The sequence below is a fragment of the Indicator indicator genome, chromosome 40 (assembly GCF_027791375.1).
Source record: "Indicator indicator isolate 239-I01 chromosome 40, UM_Iind_1.1, whole genome shotgun sequence".
NCBI classification, from domain to species: domain Eukaryota; kingdom Metazoa; phylum Chordata; class Aves; order Piciformes; family Indicatoridae; genus Indicator; species Indicator indicator.
The window spans coordinates 365,008-379,677 of NC_072049.1; the positions used below are offsets into that span (position 1 = coordinate 365,008).

General features: G+C 59.1%; 2 protein-coding genes across 3 annotated transcripts in view; one reads left to right on the forward strand and one right to left on the reverse strand.

The window, feature by feature from the left end:
* Positions 1–9,584, forward strand: part of GON4L (gon-4 like) — a 46,827-nt gene extending 37,243 nt beyond the window's left edge. For both annotated transcript variants that reach the window (XM_054397036.1, XM_054397037.1), the window contains exons 25-30: positions 3,249–3,368; positions 3,639–3,752; positions 4,755–4,962; positions 6,210–6,978; positions 7,835–7,937; positions 9,026–9,584. In XM_054397036.1, coding sequence (XP_054253011.1) covers positions 3,249–3,368; positions 3,639–3,752; positions 4,755–4,962; positions 6,210–6,978; positions 7,835–7,937; positions 9,026–9,175 — 1,464 coding nt within the window. In that variant the 3' untranslated portion in view covers positions 9,176–9,584. The remainder of the gene's footprint in view (positions 1–3,248; positions 3,369–3,638; positions 3,753–4,754; positions 4,963–6,209; positions 6,979–7,834; positions 7,938–9,025) is intronic.
* A 116-nt stretch (positions 9,585–9,700) lies between these two features.
* On the reverse strand, positions 9,701–14,562 carry MSTO1 (misato mitochondrial distribution and morphology regulator 1). Its single transcript, XM_054396925.1, has 14 exons — positions 14,488–14,562; positions 14,302–14,416; positions 14,179–14,233; positions 13,925–14,108; positions 13,776–13,864; positions 12,846–13,025; positions 12,613–12,730; positions 12,374–12,508; positions 12,118–12,270; positions 11,621–11,752; positions 11,293–11,480; positions 10,970–11,071; positions 10,758–10,876; positions 9,701–10,075 (listed from the first exon to the last, which is right to left on the reverse strand). Exons 1-14 carry the CDS (start codon positions 14,560–14,562, stop codon positions 9,837–9,839), a joined length of 1,884 nt encoding a protein of 627 aa, XP_054252900.1. The 3' UTR covers positions 9,701–9,836.
* Positions 14,563–14,670: the final 108 nt, after the last annotated feature.

The window sequence follows — 14,670 nt, forward strand, 5'->3', positions numbered from 1 at the left end:
GAGGAGGAGGGAGAGGAGGGGGAGAAGGAGGAGGAGGAGAAGGAGGGGGAGAGGAGGAGGAGGAGAGGAGAGGGAGGGAGGAGGAGGAGGAGAGGAGGGGGAGAGGGGAGGAGGAGAAGGAGGGGAGGAGAGGAGGAGAGGAGGGGAGGGAGAGGAGGAGGGGAGGAGGGAGAGGAGGAGAGGGAGGAGGGAGGGAGAGGAGGAGGAGGGAGGAGAGGGGAGAGGAGGAGAGGAGAGGGGAGAGGAGGGAGGAGGAGGAGGAGGGGAGGAGAGGAGGAGGAGGGAGGGAGGAGGAGAGGGAGGAGGAGGGAGGAGGGGAGAGGAGGAAGGGAGGAGGAGAGGAGGAGGGGAGGAGGAGAGGAGGAGGAGAGGAGGAGGGAGGAGGGGAGAGGAGGAGGAGAGGAGAGGAGGGGGAGGGGAGAGGAGGAGGAGGAGGAGGGGAGAGGGAGGAGGGAGGAGGAGGGAGGAGGGAGGGAGAGGGGAGGAGAGGAGGAGGAGGAGGAGGGGGAGAGGAGGAGAGGAGGAGGAGGGGAGGGGAGGAGGAGGGAGGAGGGGGAGGAGGGAGGAGGAGGAGGAGAGGAGGGGAGAGGAGGAGGAGGGAGGAGGGGAGAGGAGGAGGAGGAGAGGAGGGGGAGGAGGAGGAGGAGGGAGGGAGGAGGGGAGAGGGAGGAGGAGGGGAGAGGGGAGGAGGAGGGAGAGGAGGGGGGAGAGGGGAGGAGGAGAGGAGAGGGGAGAGGAGGAGGGAGGGAGGAGGGGGGAGAGGGAGGAGGAGGAGGAGGGAGGAGAGGAGGAGGGGAGAGGAGGGAGGAGGAGGAGGAGGGGAGGGAGGAGAGGAGGGGAGGAGGAGGAGGAGGAGGGGAGGAGAGGGAGAGGAGGAGGGAGGGGGAGAGGGAGGAGGAGGGAGGAGGGAGGGGAGGAGGAGGAGGGAGGAGGAGGGAGGGAGGAGGGGAGAGGAGGAGGAGGGAGAGGGAGGAGGAGGGGAGGAGGGGGAGGAAGGAGGAGGAGGAGGAGGGAGGCGGAGGGAGGAGGAAGGAGGAGGGGGAGGAAGGAGGAGGAGGGAGGAGGAGGGGGAGGGAGGAGGGGGAGGAGGGAGGAGGGGAGAGGAGGAGGGGGAGGAGGAGGAGGGGAGGAGGGAGGAGAGGGGAGGGAGGAGGGGAGGAGGAGAGGAGGGGGAGGAGGGGAGGAGGGAGGAGGAGGGAGGAGGGGGAGGAGGAGGAGGAGGAGGGGGAGGAGGGAGGAGGAGGGGAGGGAGGGGAGAGGGAGGGGGAGGAGAGGGAGAGGAGGGGGGAGGGGAGGAGAGGAGGAGGAGGGAGGAGGGAGGAGGGGAGGAGGGAGGAGGGAGGGAGGAGGAGGGAGGGGGAGAGGGGAGGGAGGGGAGGAGGGGAGGAGGGAGAAGGAGGGGAGGAGGAGGGAGAGGGAGGAGGAGGGAGGGGAGAGGAGGGAGGAGGGTAGGGGGAGGGAGGAGGAGGAGGGTAGGGGGAGGGAGGAGGAGGAGGGAGGAGGAGGAGGGTAGGGGGAGGGAGGAGGAAGGAGGAGGGAGGAGGAGGAGGGGGAGGAAGGAGGTGGAGGAGGGGGAGGAGGAGGAGGAGGAGGGGAGGGAGGAGGGAGGAGGGGGAGGAGGAGGAGGAGGGAGGAGGGGAGGAGGAGGAGGAGGGGAGGAGGAGGGAGAGAGGAGGGGGAGGAGGAGGAGGAGGAGGGGAGGAGGAGGGGAGAGGAGGGGAGAGGGAGGAGGGGGTGAGGAGGAGGAGAGGAGGGGGAGGAGGAGGAGAGGAGGGGGAGGAGGAGAGGAGAGGAGGAGAGGAGGAGGAGGAGGAGGAGGGGGAGGAGGGGGAGTAGGAGGAGGAGGAGGGGAGGAGGGAGAGGAGGAGGAGGGGAGGAGGGAGAGGAGGAGGAGGGGAGGAGGGAGAGGAGGAGGAGGGGAGGAGGGAGAGGAGGAGGAGGGGAGGAGGGAGAGGAGGAGGAGGGGAGGAGGAGGAGGAAGGCATGAGGAGGAGGAAGGCATGAGGAGGAGGAGGAGGAAGGCAGGAGGAGGAGGAGGAGGAGGGGAGGAGGAGGAGGAGGAGGGAGGGGAGGAGGGGAGGAGGGAGGAGGAGGGGAGAGGAGGGAGGAGGAGGAGGGGAGGAGGGAGGAGGGGAGGAGGAGAGGGAGGAGGAGGAGGAGAGGAGGGGGAGGAGGAGGAGAGGAGGGGGAGGAGGAGGAGGAGGAGGAGGGGGAGGAGGAGGAGGAGAGGAGGGGGAGGAGGAGGAGGAGGAGGAGGAGGAGGAAGGAGGAGGAGGGGAGGGGGAGGAGGAGGGGAGAGGGCAGAGGAGGGGGAGGAGGAGGAGAAGTAGGAGGAGGGGGAGGAGGAGGAGGCGGAGGGGAGAGGAGGGGAGGAGGAGAGGGGAGAGGAGGAGGAGGAGGAGGAGGGGGAGGGAGGAGGAGGAGAGGAGTGGGAGAAGGAGGAGGAGGAGGAGGGAGGGGAGGAGGAGGGGAGAGGAGGGGAGGAGGAGGAGGAGAGGAGGGGGAGGAGGAGGAGGAGGGAGAGGAGTGGGAGGAGGAGGAGGAGAGGGTGGAGGAGGAGGAGGAGAGGAGTGGGGAGGAGGAGGAGAAGGAGTGGGGAGGAGGAGGAGGAGAAGGAGTGGGGAGGAGGAGGAGAAGGAGTGGGGAGGAGGAGGAGGAAGAGGAGTTGGGAGAGGGAGGAGGTGGAGGAGGAGGAGGAGAGGAGGGGGAGGAGGAGGAGAGGAGTGGGGAGAAGGAGGAGGAGGAGGGGAGAGGAGGAGGAGGAGGTGGAGGGGGAGGAGGAGGAGGTGGAGGGGAGGAGGAGGAGTGGGGAGGAGGAGGAGGGGAGAGGAGGAGGAGGGGGAGAGGAGGAGGAGGGGGAGAGGAGGAGGAGGAGGAGTGGGGAGAAGGAGGAGGAGGAGGGTGGGGAGAGGAGGAGGAGGAGGGTGGGGAGAAGGAGGAGGAGGAGGAGTGGGGAGGAGGAGGAGGAGGAGGAGTGGGGAGGAGGAGGAGGAGGAGGAGTGGGGAGAAGGAGGAGGAGGAGGAGGTGGTGGTGGAGTGGGGTTGCAGGAGGAGCTGGGGCTGGGGCTGGGGTGAAGCAAACTGCTCAATGTTTTGTTTTTTTTTTCCCAGCCTTTCTTTCTTTCCTTCCCGACATAACCAAACCCTTCCCAGCCTGCAGCTGAGCTCAGCAGCCAGGAACTCCTGGGGGCTAAGCTGGAAGGTTGGGCTGCTGACAGAGCTCCTGTTGTGGGCTTCTCCTTTGGCAGTTTGATGGCTTTGAGGAGGTGTCTCTGCCAGATGTGGAAGAGGAGGAGGAGCCACCCAAGATGCCTGCAGCCTCCAAGAATAAGAAGAGGAAGGAGATGGGAGGGCAGAACAACGACAAGGTGAGGCTGGCAGCACCTCCCTGCTCCACCTGCCTGCACCCTGAGTTGAGAGTCTTGAGGAGAGCCTGGAAAGAGCTGAGGAAGGAGGACTGAAAAGGTTTCCAGAGTGCTGTGCTGTGCTGTGCTGTGCTTTGCTGGCAGCAGTGCCTCCACTTCCTTCTCTCTGGGGTTCACTCAGCCCTTCCTGCCTGCCTCTGGGGTTCCCCTTCCCCCTGCCTGTCCTCCCCTGTGCACCCTGCACGGTGCCAGCTGGAGTTTGTCTGTTCCTAGGAGGTGGAGTGGGTGGATGGGATGAAGGAATGCTCCTGCTCCTGCCACGAGGGGAGCAGTGACCTCAAGCTGAAGAAAAGCAAAAGGAGGAGCTGCAGCCACTGCAGCAGCAAGGTTGGTTGCTAGGCCAAGCCCCTGGGGGTGTGGTGAGAGGCAAGTGGGGTCCTGCCTGCCCCTGAAGTCTGCCCTGGGCTTAAGCACTCAGAGAGGTTCTGCTCCTCCTCTGCTCTGCCCTAGTGAGACCTCCCTTGGAATATTGCATCCAGTTCAGGAGGGACAGGGATCTGCTGGAGAGAGTCCAAGGGAGGGCTACAAGGATGAGGAAGGGACTGGAGCAGGAGGAAGAGAGGCTGAGAGCTCTGGGGGTGGTTAGTGTGGAGAGGAGAAGACTCAGAAGGGATCTGAGAAATGTTGATAAATATCTGAGGGCTGGGGGTCAGGGGTAGGGGTCAGGGGTAGGGCCAGGCTCTGCTCAGCTGCACTCTGGCACAGGCCAAGGGGCAATGGATGGAAGCTCCAGCCCAGGAGGTTCCACCTCAACAGGAGGAGGAACTTCTGCCCTGGGAGGGTCCCAGAGCCCTGGAGCAGGCTGCCCAGAGAGGTTGTGGAGTCTCCTGCCCTGGAGACTTTCAGGCCCCCTCTGGATGTGTTCCTGTGCTGGATTCTCTGCTCCTGCTCTGGCAGGGGATTGGATCTCCAGAGGTCCCTTCCAGCCCCTAACATCTGTGAGCCTGCCAAGAGTCCTCTGTTGTGATGTCCAGGCCTTGGGCTCTGTGTGGCCAAAACAAAAGCTGAGCAGGAGAGCTCTGCCTGGAGCTCTGCCTGCACTCCTTGGCCCTCTCCTGTCTCACCTCCAGCTCACTTCCTACTGCTCCTCCTTACTAAGCTAAACAGAGCAAATTTTGATGATCTTTTGATGATTTCTTCTGTTAGTGGAAGATATTTGTGTGGCCTCAACGTGCAAAGAACTGCTCCTGTTCATAGTCATACAAAGGATTCAGCTTCCTAAATGGAAAGATCAAGGAATCCCTTGGGAAGCCAAGGCCAAGGTGTTGGGGTTGGATTGATGCCCCAGCTCTGATTATTTCTCAATCTCTTGATTATTTTTTTTTCCAGGTATGTGAAAACAAATTTTATAAGAACAAAGATTCTCCAGAGCTGACTGCAAGCCTTGTGCCAAGAGAATCAAGTCCTCATCCCGAAGGGAAAGATCCTGGAATGTGTAAAGGACCTGCAGAAGAGAGCTTGGAGAACAGGGATGAGGGAGAGGAGGTGCAGAGCAGAACAAAAAACAGCTCTAGGAGAGCAGAGACCTTGGCTTCAGGTATGTGAGAGTCTGGTGTGCAGGCAGGGGCAGCACTCAGCTCCCAGTGGAGAGAGCTCTGGGACTCCCTGCTGCAAATTCACTCAGATAAGAACTGCTCACAGTTATTTTTTTTCTCCCTCAGTTCTTTCCTTGTGTGCATCCAGTCAGGATGCTCCAACACAGGGCTACAAGTGGCTACAAGTGGCTACAGGTGGGGCAAGGGTGGCTAGAGGGGGGGTGAAAGTGGCTGCAAATGAGGCTGCTCTGGTAAGGAGGATTTCTAGGATGCAGATTTTGTGCCTTGTGCAGCAGCACATCCAAACAGCAGCCTGCTGGGCTTTGGATCTCTCTGGCCAAGAAGGCCAAGGGTGTCCTGGGGGGCAGTAGTAAAAAGTGTGGCCAGCAGGTCCAGGGAGGGTCTCCTCCCCCTCTGCTCTGCCCTGGGCAGACCACACCTGGACTATTGCATCCAGTTCTGGGCTCCCCAGTTGAGGAGAGACAGAGATCTGCTGGGGAGGGTCCAGTGAAGGGCTGTGAGGATGATGAAGGGACTTGACCATCTGGCACAGGTTGCCCAGGGAGGTGGTGGAAGCCTCATGCCTGGAGGATTTTGCAGCCAGGCTGGAGGTGGCTGTGAGCAACCTGCTCCAGTGGGAGGTGTCCCTGCCCAGGGCAGGTGGGGTTGGAACTGGCTGAGCCTTGAGGTCCCTTCCAGGGGGGTTGGAACTGGCTGAGCCTTGAGGTCCCTTCCAGGGGGGTTGGAACTGGCTGAGCCTTGAGGACCCTTCCAGAAGGGTTGGAACTGGCTGAGCCTTGGGGTCCCTTCCCCCCCTGAGAGTTCTGTGATCTCTCCTCTGAATATCTCCAGGGATGGGCCCCAACCCCCTCCCTGGGCAACCTGTGCCAGTGTTCCACCGCCCTCATGGTGCAGAACTTGTTCCTAACATCCAACCTGAATCTGCTCTGCTCTACTTTGAAGCCATTTCTCCTCATCCTGTCCCTGCAGGCCTTTGGGAACAATCTCTCTGCAGCCTCCCTGTAGCCTCCTGCAGGTACTGGAAGGCCTCCCTGGAGCCTTCTCTTCTCCAGGCTGAACACCCCCAGCTCCCTCAGCCTGGGAGTTTGGGAGCAGCTTTGTTCTTCTGTGCTCTCATCTGCAGTGTTCTGCTCTAGGAGAACAACAATGAAAAAAGGATTCTCTTAAATTTATAAAGCCTCCAGCAGCTTCTCTTACTAACAGCCAATCTCTTTGGCTTTCTCTCCAGGATCTCCCCTGGAAGCAAAGATTGGCTCCAGCAGAGATGCTCCTTCTGAAACAGCTTCCCTGCCAGACACCCAGGCTCAGGAAGCAGCTGTGGCTGCTGCTGTCACTCCTGAGAAGGACACTGAGCCTTCTGCCACTGGCCCCAGGTGGACACAGCTACAAAAAGCTACTCTCAAACTACCTCAAGAAACCAAAGACTGCCCTTGCCCTGTGGGGGCTGAGAGTGAGGGATTCAAGCAGCAACAAAGGAATGCAGCTGCTCCCCTTGGGCTGAGCAGGGACCTGCTGCTGTCTTCCCATTCTGCTGCAGTTAAAGGTTTGCCAGGACCCAGGTCCTCTTCTGGAAGGAGTTTGTGTCAGACTGAAGGGCTTCATTCTGAGTCCTCAGAGAAGCTTGCTTCAAAATCAGCTGTGACAGACTTGGAGGGACCACCTCTGGCTCTGGAAGGAAAGCCTGCAGCAAAGCAGGGCTGGGTGGCCCTGGGCAGAAAAGCAGCACAGGCTAAGAGCTGCAGCCCACAGTCCCCTGCTGGCTGCATTTTGGACACAGATGAGGCAGGCTGCACTGGAAATCCTCCTGAGGACAGAGTAAAGTCAAATGCAAACAGCTGCCTCCAGGTGCAGCAGCAGCTGGAGGTCAGAGGGGTCTCTGCCTCCCTGGGGCAGAAGGAGGAGCAGCAGCAGCAGCAGCAGAGAGTCACAGAAGCCACTGTGTGTGCCAAGAACAGCAAAGTCAGCTCCACTGGGGAGAAGGTTGTCCTCTGGACCAGGTATGGCTGCCTGAGATGTAGCTTTACAGCCTTTGGCTTCAGCTTTCAGCTCCCACAGGATCCTTCATTTGCATTTGGGTTCCCATTTTCTCTCCCCTCCCTTGGGATCTTCCTGCCTTGTCCTCTCTACCAGCTGCCAGCTTGGTCCTGTGAGAAACTCTGCTCCTGGCAGTTTCATTCCTCTGCTTCAGGCTGGGAAAGAATTTTCCCTTCCTTAAAGCTGAATGCAGCTCTGCTCCAGAGGTGTTTTGGGAGCAGTGATGCTAAGCCCAGCAAAGGAAGCAGCCTGCAGGGCTTGCCCTGTGGTTGTTACCCTGGGAGCAGACCTCCTGGGCTCCTGCTGGAGGTGGAGATTCTGCTGGGGGGTCCAAGGGAGGGCTACAAGGGTGAGGAAGGGACTGGAGCACTGCCTGGGGAGGAGAGGCTGAGAGCCCTGGGGGTGGTTAGTGTGGAGAGGAGAAGACTCAGAAGGGATCTGAGAAATGTTGATAAATATCTGAGGGCTGGGGGTCAGGGACAGAGCCAGGCTCTGCTCAGCTGTGCCCTGGCACAGGCCAAGGGGCACTGGATGGAAACTCCAGCACAGGAGGTTCCACCTCAACAGGAGAGGAACTTCTGCCCTGGGAGGGTCCCAGAGCCCTGGAGCAGGCTGCCCAGAGAGGTTGTGGAGTCTCCTGCCCTGGAGCCTTCCCAGCCCCCTCTGGATGTGTTCCTGTGGGACCTGTGCTGGATTCTCTGCTCCTGCTCTGGCAGGGGTAGGGTTGGACTCGAGGATCTCCAGAGCTCCCTTCCAACCCCTCACATCCTGGGATCTGTTCTCAGCTGCTTTCACAGCTCCTTGTGCTGCTTTTTGCAGGGAGGCTGACAGAGTCATCCTCACCACCTGTCAGGAGAAAGGAGCTCACCTGGAAACCTTCCAGGCCATCTCCCAGAAACTGGGCAACAAGACTGCCAGTGAGGTGAGGAAGTGGTGTGGGAATGCTTGGATCTGCTGCAGGGAAAGGGAGGGGAAAGGAGGAAGTTCTGCTGCCATGTTGATCTCACAGACCTCACTTCAAGTAGATGCTGCATCAGAGGAAATAATCCCAAGTGCAAAGAAAGAAAGAAATGAACCCCAAATAATCCCTGATCTGTTGTGGTGGGGCCCAAAGTCATGGCTGCCATGGACCTTTGATTTTTCCAGGCTTCTATTTGGCCCCAGAATTGTTGCAGTTGGCTCCTCAGCCTTCCAGAGCAGTAGAAGGAATCTGTCAGGTTTTGGATCTTTACCCTTCCCCACATCCCTGGAGAGGAACCTCCTCAAACTGCCACTTCTTTACCTGCAAGTCAGCAGCATGAAACAAGAAACTGGAGCAGCCCAGGACTCCTCCATTGTCTCTTGCCCTTTGTGACTCAATCTTCCACAAAATGTGGTTGAACAGGAGCAAAACTGGAAGGGGGGAGGTTCAGATTGGATGTTAGGAAGAAATTCTTCCCCAGGAGGGTGGTGAGAGACTGGCACAGGTTGCCCAGGGAGGTGGTGGAAGCCTCATCCCTGGAGGTTTTTGCAGCCAGGCTGGAGGTGGCTGTGAGCAACCTGCTGTGGTGTGAGGTGTCCCTGCCCATGGCAGGGGGTTGGAACTGGCTGAGCCTTGAGGTCCCTTCCATCCCTGACAATTCTCTGATCTCCTCTGAAGAGAGCCCTGGGGCTGTTTGGCCTGGAGAGGAGAAGGCTGAGAGGGGATCTGATCAGTGTCTGTAGGTATCTGAGGGGTGGGGGGCAAGAGGAAGGGGCCAGGCTCTTCCTGAAGCAGCCCCAGGGCAAGCAGGGAACCTGCCTGCTGGAGGTCTGATGAGCTTTGATCTTCCACTTGGAGTTGAGAAGTCCTCTGAGAGGAGTGTGCCAGCATGGCCTGAAATTCAACTCCTTTGCTCTCTGTTCCTCTCTCTCTCAGCTGAAGACCCAACCCTGACACTTCTCTGATGCTGTGGTTGGCTTTGGGTTTGTTAAAAGCACTAAGCCTGGACTCCAGAATCCTCAGCTTGGGTTTCCCTCCTCCTCCTTCAGGTGTCTCACAGGTTCAGGGAACTGATGAGGCTGTTCCACACGTCCTGTGATGGCAGCTCTGAAGATGAGGAGGATGCAACCAGTACCAGCAACACAGACCAGCTGTCAGATAAAGATCTCCTGCTCTCTGAGGAAGAACCTGACGACTGAGGGGGAGGCTTCATAAGCTACTGCCTGCCTCAGGAGAGCTGTTTGCTGCTAGCCAGGTGCTGTCTGCACAGGTCCTGCACTTTTGTTGTTGTTTGCTTTCCTGCTGCACTTCTCAAAACTCAAGGAGTGCAGAAAGGCTTTGGGCTGAGCACATCCTTCAGGACCCACCCAGGGAAGCTTCAACAAGGAACTGCCAGGAGTGATGCTTGTGGACATTGATCTCACTCCATGGTGTAGGTTTGGGCCACCAACCCCTGAAGAGAGCTGTAAATACTGTAGCAGAAGGTGGCTGCTTTCATCCTTTTTTTGTTGTTGTTGCTAAGTTTTTTCCCCTCCTGGTGATTGGAGCTGGGGGGAGGGAGGGTTCCAGTCTTGAGTTCTGTATTTATTGTGTGCTCTCAGGCCAAGATGCAGAGCAAAGCAACTTTGCAAAGTTCTTTTGTGGTTTCTTTGCTGGGTTTTGTTTTGTTTTGTTTTTTAAACATACAAAACCAGTTTTGTTTTGTTTTTTTTTTTTCACCTCCTTTACAACACAACCTGGACAGCTGCAGCCAGGCTTTGTCCCAGGCTTGTGCTGAGCTGCAAAGCAAAGCAGCAGCTGAGCCACCTTCAAAGCCACTCTGAAGAGCTTTCCTCTGCTCTCTCTGGTAATAAAGGTGAGTTAGTCAGAATCTGCTTCATCTTCAGACTCATCAGCTCCCAGGCCTGGGTCGTAGCACTGGGAGAGAGTCCTCAGCTCCTCTAAGGCCTCCTGGAAGTCCTCCTGCTCCACCCCAGCAGAGAAGAAGCTGAGGCAGCGCCGCAGGTTCAGCTTCTGCAGGTCCCTGTGCAGGCTGCGGAGCAGAGCCTGCAGCACAGGGGAGGACTGCAGGGCTGCCAGGACAGGAACACTCTCCACAGCTGCAGGGACAAACAGCTGGAGTTAAACACCCACCAAAGTCCCCTTCCCTTCCCTTCCCTCTTCTGCTTCACAAGCAGTTGCTTTACTTGAATTTAAGGGCCATGAGGATGAGCAGAGGGCTGGAGCTGCTCTGGAGACAGACTGGGAGAGTTGGGGCTGCTCAGTCTGGAGAAGAGAAGGCTCCCAGGAGACCTTCTTGTGGCCTTCCAGTATCTGAAGGGGGCTACAGGAAAGCTGGGGAGGGACTTTTTAGGGTGTCAGGGAATGATAGGAATGAGGGGAAAGGAGCAGAAGTAGAAATGAGGAGATTCAGATTGGATGTTAGGAAGAAATTCTTCCCCATGAGGGTGGGGAGAGACTGGCACAGGTTGCCCAGGGAGGTGGTGGAAGCCTCATCCCTGGAGGTTTTTGTGGCTCTGGGCAACCTGATCTAGAGTGAGGTGTCCCTGCCCATGGCAGGGGGCTTGGAACTGGCTGAGCCTTGAGGTCCCTTCCAACCCTGACAGTTCTGTGATTCTATGAACCCAGCCTAGCACAGCAGCTGATGAACTCTGCTTGCCCTCACAGCACTCATAAAGGTGTTCTGGGTTGTAAAAATCAAATTCTTCTGCCTCTCTGTTAGTCTCTGTGCCCCCACACTCCCCTCTCTGTTGCAGAGTAAGGTTCAGGGGTGCTTGTTACCTGCTGGGGGGTAACTGGAAGGTTTGTCCTGGAGGAAGCCTTCTTTGGTCAGAAGAGGAGAAAAGAATTGGGGGTATGGAGGTAGAGTGCTGCAGGGCTGCTGGAGCACGTGGGCTGTGCTGTAAGGAGAGGGCAATGAAGTCACTCAAAGCTCAGTCTCCCTTCTGCTCCCCAGTCGCAGTTCCTGGTCTGAAAAGCAGCTTCTGACCAACCTGAATGCCCCAGGGAAGATGGTGTGCAGGTAGTGCTGCAGAACCTGCTGGCTGCTCCCACAGCTGTGCAGTGCAGACAGAGGCTGCTTTGCTGGGTAGGGGCTGCAAAGGAAACCAAGTCAGGACCTTGCAGGGCAGCTGAGTGAAGGTGGCAGTGACTCAGCTGCTGGTTTAGCTTCTTTGCTCTGAGCTCAGCACACAACTGGCCAGCTCAGTGGATGATTTTTATCCCCCATCCTGCTGACACTGGGGGGAGTGTGAGGGATTTGTAAGCAGCCACTGCTGTGGAGAGCAGCAGAGCTCTGAATTCCAGCACTGATTACCTGCTGCTGCTGTTTGCTTTGCCAATCCCTCGTAGCACAACAGACTGAGCAAAGCAGCAGCTGCCCTTCTGCTCCCTCCAGGAAGAGAGGAGCTGCCAGGGCACATCCTGCTGGTAGGCAGACAAAGCATCTGCCAGGGAGCAGCCAGGTAGGGCAGGGAAGGGGACAGCAGCCCAGGCAGCTACCACCTGCAAGCCAGGGAAGAACAAATGACACAGACCCAGCTCCCCACATCCACCTGGAGCAGGATGTGTGCCACAGCAGCAGCTCTGGCCTGCAGCCTTCAGGTAGAGCTGGAAGGAGGGGAGGTTGCCCTCCAGGCCCTTACCTTTCTGCCAGAGAAGTTGAGGGACTCAGCCAGGTGCATCATGGAGCCCTGAGAGGAGCAGAGCCGGTAGGGAGCTGTGAGGGTGTCGAGAGCTGCTGCCAGCACTGCACTGCTGTGGTAGTTCAGTGATGCCTGTGGGGAGAGGGACGTGGAAGTTACAGGACAAATAAAGTCAGCTGTGGGAGCAGGTCCTGAATAAGCCACGAAGGGGATCAGAGGCTGAGGACCTCCCTTATGGGGGCAGGCTGGGAGAGTTGGGGCTGTTCAGCCTGGAGAAGGCTCCAGGGAGACCTTAGAGCTGCCTTCCAGGAGCTGAAGGGGGCTGCAGGAGAGCTGGGGAGGGACTTTGGACAAGGGCTGGGAGTGCCAGGATGAGGGACAGTGGCTTTGAGCTGGGAGAGGGGAGATTGAGACTGGGGATGAGGAAGAAATTCTTTAGAAGGAGGGAGGGGAGACCCTGGGACAGGTTGCTGGGTGAGCCTCTGGCCCCTACGTACATCACAGTTTATGTAGGGGAAGCTGACAGGAGGTTGTGGCCTGATTCCCAGGCTCCCACTGAGAGACAGAGGGCAAAAGAGTGAGCTGTGAGTGGAGAGGTGAACGATCCCCAGGGCTGTGTTCAGCAGTCTGTAAAAATTCTTCTGACGGTCCTGGGGAAAGCAAAATCCAATCATGAGCATCCCAGAGGCAAACCAGGAGCTGGGGGGGGGGGCAAGTGGCACCTCCTCCTGCTTTGCCCCATTGCTCACGTACTCCTCCATCACTCATGACTGGAGTCAAGCCCCAGGTCAGGATTCCTTTGCCTGAGTACTCATCGTGGAGCAGTTCTGTCACCTTGGCACCAACTCCAGAGAATCCATTGTGGAGGTCACAGAGGACCTGGAAACCCTGGGTGGGGGGTGGGGAAAAAAAGGAAGGGTGGCAGCAGCTGAGCTGAGCTTTAACCAGGAGCTGGCTTCAAAGCAAAGGAAGCTTGGCCTGAGCTGGCAGACCTGCAGGTGATCACACTCCTCAGCATAGAAGTGCAGACGATCCTCCAGCTCCTCTACACAGCCCTGGTCCTGCAGGAGGCTTTCACCTTGTCCAAAGGCTTCTAGACAACCACAGTCCCTACAAAAAACAAGGGGGAAAAAAAGTTTCTGCTGCCCCCTCTTTGTTTTCCTTGAAGGGAGAACTAAGATCCTGTTCTGGATGCCAGATCCTGACCCAACCCCCTGGGCCCTACCCATCGTGCAGGTACTGACGGAGCACAAAGAGGCTCTTGGGGTGCAAGGGGACGTTGAGGTAATCAGACCAGAGCTGCACCCTCCTGCCAGAGGGAATTTCCTGGGGACCACCAAGCTGGGAAGAGGCTGCAGATGTGTCTGGAATGAGAGATGTGAAGAGCAATGGTCTGTGCTGGGCACTGGTGAGGCAACCTAGGGTCAGGTTTGGGCCACTCACTGCCAGAAGAACTTTGAGGGCTGGAGCAAGGCTGAAGCAGGGCAACAGAGCTGGGGAAGGGTCTGGAGAAGAGGGCTGGGGAGGAGCAGCTGAGGGAGCTGGGGGTGGGAGGCTGGAAAAGAGGAGGCTGAGGGAGACCTCATTGCTCTCTGCAGCTCCCTGAAAAAAGGTTGGAGCCAGGCAGTGTTGATCTCTTCCTCCTAGTCTCAGGTGATAGGAGAAGAGGAAATGCCTTGAAATTGCCCCAAGGGAGGTTCAGGTTGACCATGAGGAACAATTTGTGTCCTGCAGGAGTGGTCAGGGACTAGAACAGGCTGCCCAGGGAGGTGGTGGAGTCTCCAGCCCTGGAGGAGTTCAAGAAACCTGTGGCCATGGCACCTGGGGCCAGAGTTTAGTGGCCACGGTGGGGTTGGGTTGGACTCAATCTTGTCTTGGAGGTCATTTCCAACCCAAACAATTCCAGGATTCTCCAATATCTCCTTGAATAAAGCAAACAACCTCAGCTTGTTTTCCCATCCACTTTCTTAACCTATTTCCTGCTCTTTGCCTCATTTTTCTGTAAGCAAAGAAATCTCCCATGGCTCTCCCTCTCCCCTCGGCTTCATTCACTGTCAGTTGTCCATCCTCAGCTCCCTATCCCGGGCCCTGTGCTCCCCTTCCTGCAGCTCGCTGATAGCAGCAAGTAACCCAAAGCCCCCGGGACAGCGCACACCGGACAAGACCCAAAGAAGCGACGCAGAAAGTGCAGAGACCTGGGGCGGCAGCGCTGGGACTCCGCTTCCCACCACCGGCAGCATCTCCCTAGGAAAGAGCCCGGAGGTGGCTGTTAGGCGATGCTCGGCCTCATCCTCCGCGCGTTACCGGGCAGGAGGTCCCAGCAAAGGCCGAGAGAACCTGCGGGGAAGCCGCAAACACCCTGGCGGCCTCCGGGACCCGGTTCCCCCGCGGCGCCACCTCGCCCGCCCTCACCGTCCTGCTCCCGGCGTCCGGCGACGCGGAGCTCCCGACCGAGTCGCAGTCCAGGTAGGTGGCGACTTCCCCATCCCTGCAACACAGAGCGGCGGCAGCTGCCGGCCGGAGGCTCCGCGCCGCCCCCGCTGCCGCCCCGCACTCACCAGGTTACCGGCGCCTCGGCGTCCGCACCGCTGAGCCTCAGCGCGCCCACGCCGCCTGCAAGAGAGCCCGGTCACGGCAGGCTTGTTCCACGGCGGGACCGCTCCCCTCCCGCCGCCCGGTACCTTTCAGCTCCAGCGCCACCAGGCGCGGGGTGTGCGTCTCCCGCCCGCCCGGCTCCCGCTCGGCGCGGAGCAGCGTGCTGGGGCGGAGCTCGGTAGGGCCGCGCAGCGCGGCGACCTGTGGCGGAAAGGATGCGGCTCAGACCCGCTCCTCAAGTCCGGCACCCCTCACCCGCTCCCGGCCCGCACCTGCAGCCCCCACCAGTGTGCGCCCACGCAGCCCGCGTAGTGCCCGAGCTGCAGGGTCACCGCCTCGCCCGGCATCGCCCCGCGCCGCGCACCACCGAGCATGCGCGCCCCGCAACGCCGGCCCGGAAGTGCCTCAGGCAGGGCGGAAGTGCCTCAGGCAGGGCGGAAGTGCCTCAGGCAGGG